Source organism: Gossypium raimondii, chromosome 13 (genome assembly GCF_025698545.1).
Source record: "Gossypium raimondii isolate GPD5lz chromosome 13, ASM2569854v1, whole genome shotgun sequence".
In the NCBI taxonomy this organism is placed as follows: domain Eukaryota; kingdom Viridiplantae; phylum Streptophyta; class Magnoliopsida; order Malvales; family Malvaceae; genus Gossypium; species Gossypium raimondii.
In genome coordinates this window covers 1,586,571-1,590,094 of record NC_068577.1, presented here as the reverse complement: position 1 = coordinate 1,590,094, position 3,524 = coordinate 1,586,571, and the positions used below count along the sequence as shown (strand labels likewise).

The following is a 3,524-nucleotide window of genomic DNA, read 5'->3' as shown; positions in this document are numbered from 1 at the left end:
TGCTTAAAACTTTCTAATATTCTAACCATGAATTGATAAAAATTGTTACATATTGTCAAATCCTGACTAAAAATCTAATTCTCTGATGTTTCTACTCTTTTCTTAACAGAATGGTAGAGCAGTTCCTATAAATCTAGTCATTAGTTATTACACTAATTTACATTATTTGCCATCAGTCACCATCTAGGATTATCAAGATTAGAAATGGTCTTGTCTTCGACTAGCTTACTACATTATCTTCAGCTTTTTCATTGTCACCCTCTTTCATTCTATTGAAAATCTCATGATCATTAAAACCTGCATGAAAAGATCAAATAAATACACAGAGAGAAAGAACCTTCTTTGGTGAGATTACCATATCCAAGAAACAAAATTACCTGCACCTAACTCTTCCACTTCATCACCAGGTCTTAAAGGCATTGTGTTCACAGAAAGTGTCTCAAGTGTTGTCCAATCCGGATAGGTATCGTCATCCAAAAATGCGTCAATTCCTGTGACCCAGTCTTCCACGATAGAGGCAGACTCAGATGACAAGGGCTGCATAGAATCATGTTGCTTGCTCTCATAACCTCTGAAAGAAAAATCATTAACTGAAGATAAAATTTTGTTGCACTAAATGCAAAATCCGTAAATGAGTGAGATTCTGCATACATTTGTCTTAATTGCAAGTTGCATTGAACAAATATGAGGTCTCGGAGCCGCTGCTGCTCTAAGCAATTCCTTGTTTCATGCAATTTTTCAAAAGGAATGTGATCATGCTTAAGCCCAAGAGTACTGCAAGTCTGACTAAGGACACGGATAGCCAAACGAGCCAAATTTGGGCAACTTCCTCCATATGTTGACCACCATTCAACTATAGCAAGCAGCATACAAAGCAATGATCAGCCAATTGAAAGAAATTAGGGAAAAGGGTATCACAACAGGACACAAATGGTGAAACACAAGCATGCTCTGTGTGCAACAGAGCTACTTCAACCAGATAAGTTTGACGTATTATCCATTGCACAAGCACGTGTAAGAATTTGGAATTCATGTCATGTACAACAATAATGATGAGAACAACGCATGCAGAAATTCAAATCACCTATAAGTTAGTTACGCTTTTCCCCTTGAAGGTTCTTTAGTAGCCAGAATTGCCACACCTTAGCCAAATCAACATCTTATTCAACCAAAGCAAGGAAGACAGCATTTTCTTTGACTTCATTGTTCTAGGATATGCGGTAATTCAATTTGCAATCTAGTAGCAGGAAATAGAAAGAATCCACTAACTACTCTTACTAAAAGAATAAATTACAACAATAATTTGAGTTGAAATATAGCTGCCAAAGTTTAGAAAGCATCCATAAGATAGACTCTCACCAGGGAGTAAAGTGTCTCTAGCTCTAACTGCCATCTTCCTCCCAAAATCTCCAACGGAATTCTTGTATGAGTTTATCTCCTTGGTGATTTTATCTTGAACTGTTACATCAGGAATCAATTTCTCTATACAATCAAGCATCCCTGATAGCATCTCATTAGGCATGTCTCCTTCCATGCTATAAAAGAACCTGGGGTTAAGGTAGAAACCAGCAGCATGAAGAGGATGGTGCCATTGTTGTTCCCACCAGTGATCTATAATATTCCAATAGACCATATATTCATTCCTCTTGACTAATTCTTTCTTAATTGTTTCTTTTGCTCGATACATGCCAGCATAAACATATCCCATTGCAGGCCTCTTCTTGCTGCCAACCATTCTCAGAACTCGAAGAAGAGGATTGGTTAACCGAACAATCAGAACACAAGAGGACCAAAATGACTGATTACTCACCAAATCCAACATCGCCAGTCCCCCTGGTTTCTTTGAATATGGGCAGTCTACCCACTGCTGTGAAGTAACCATGGCCTGCAAGTTGTTTTTAAGATCAACCATCCGAGTCAATGTTGTAAAGTTTGTAGCTGAGCGAGTGGCTGCTGGTTCAACAATATCATTGCCAAAAGTATACCGTCTTACCATATTCAAGACCACACTATGATTATAGATAAATTTCGTAATAGATCTAGCTTGCTCAATTATTGCATTGATCCATTCAAGCTTTGCAAAATCCTCAAGTATCAAGTCTACACAATGAGCTGCACAAGGAGCCCAATACAGAGTAGGGAAAGTTTCAACTAACCTCCTCCCAGCAACAATATATTGTTCCTCGCCATTCGTGATCACTTGCAAGACATGCTTAGATCCAACTTCTTCCACCACTTGCTTAAGCAATTCATACAAAGCATCCGAGGAATTGATTACACTAGAAGCATCTATAGGTTTCAAAAACACTGTTCCTTCAGGACAATACACCAAAAAGTTTAGCAAGATTCGACCTGTTTGAGTGTTCCATTGGTTGACCAGAATAGAACAACCAGTCCTTACCCATGCCGCCATTACTTTATCATTTTCACTCTTCACTTCCTCCACCAATTTCCTCAATATCCAACCCTGAAGATCATTACATGAAGGCATTAGTGCCCCAGATCCTCCCGAGACAATAGCATCAACCATTGGCTGGAAATAAACTGAATTAACTGCATCCATAGTTGCACCAATATCAAACAAAAATCTCCCTATTGCCATATGTACATGATTATTTACTCTCCTTGCACCTAACTCAACCGGGACAAAACTAAGGGCATTAGCCTCCGCAGGCAAACTTTTACCTCTTCCCCTCTTTCTCCTCTCCCCAGCAACATTACTTGTTCCTTCCTGATTAACTAACAAACTCGAACTAGGCTCAAGTGTATCAGATTTTTCAATCATAAGCAATCCAGTATTAGTGTCAACCTGATCAGCATACGCCTGTATCTCGGTAGAAACCTGATTAACATTCGTTATCTCCTCTGCAATCTTTTGTTTTTTCCTTTTCTTTACCACAACCCCATCTAAACTTTCTTGCATCAAAACACGAACATCGGACGGGACACGCAGACAAGTAGCAGCATTACCCTTATGACCAGCTAAATGTTCCTTAATCCTATGAATCCCACCACCTTTAAATATTTTTCCACAATATATACACTTCAATTGTACCCTTTCACCATTCTTAAACATTTGACAATGTTTCCATGCTGGGTCATGTTTTTGTGATGTTATTGGTATTGGTTCCAAATTTGATGACATTTTTCTCACAAATCACAACCTTTAAAACAACACACATTTTTACATTAAACTCATCAAAAATTAACATCAAAACAGTTGCATTTGACAAAATCAATGGCATTAGGTCATAACTCTAACCAAAAAAAAAAAAACCTAAAATTGACAGAAATTAGAACAAACATGTTAACATCATAAACAACCCAAATCATAAAATTATCTTTCAAAAAAAAAAAGAAAAAGGAAAAGAACTTACTTGCAATTCTTTTGAATTGCTTTTCTGGGAGAGAGCGGCAATTGAATGAGAACCGAGTCAAGGGAGTTGATGACGGGAATAATAAACCGAGGGTTAGGAAACCGGATGGACCGGTTAGGGTATTGGGATAAACCGGTTGGATTACAT

General features: G+C 38.0%; 1 protein-coding gene across 2 annotated transcripts; it reads right to left on the bottom strand.

Moving 5' to 3' along the window:
• LOC105784060 (uncharacterized) lies at positions 1–3,524 on the bottom strand. Of its 2 annotated transcripts, XM_012609839.2 has the most exons (5): positions 3,378–3,524; positions 1,360–3,164; positions 652–853; positions 378–571; positions 1–297 (listed from the first exon to the last, which is right to left on the bottom strand). In XM_012609839.2, the coding sequence occupies exons 2-5, from the start codon at positions 3,143–3,145 to the stop codon at positions 221–223; spliced, it is 2,259 nt and encodes a 752-aa protein (XP_012465293.1). In that variant the 5' UTR covers positions 3,146–3,164; positions 3,378–3,524; the 3' UTR covers positions 1–220. The 2 variants fall into 2 exon arrangements, 1 of the variants encoding a protein (XP_012465293.1); XR_001130324.2 differs by lacking the exons at positions 1–297; positions 378–571 and adding an exon at positions 1,085–1,237 and having other exon boundaries at positions 704–853.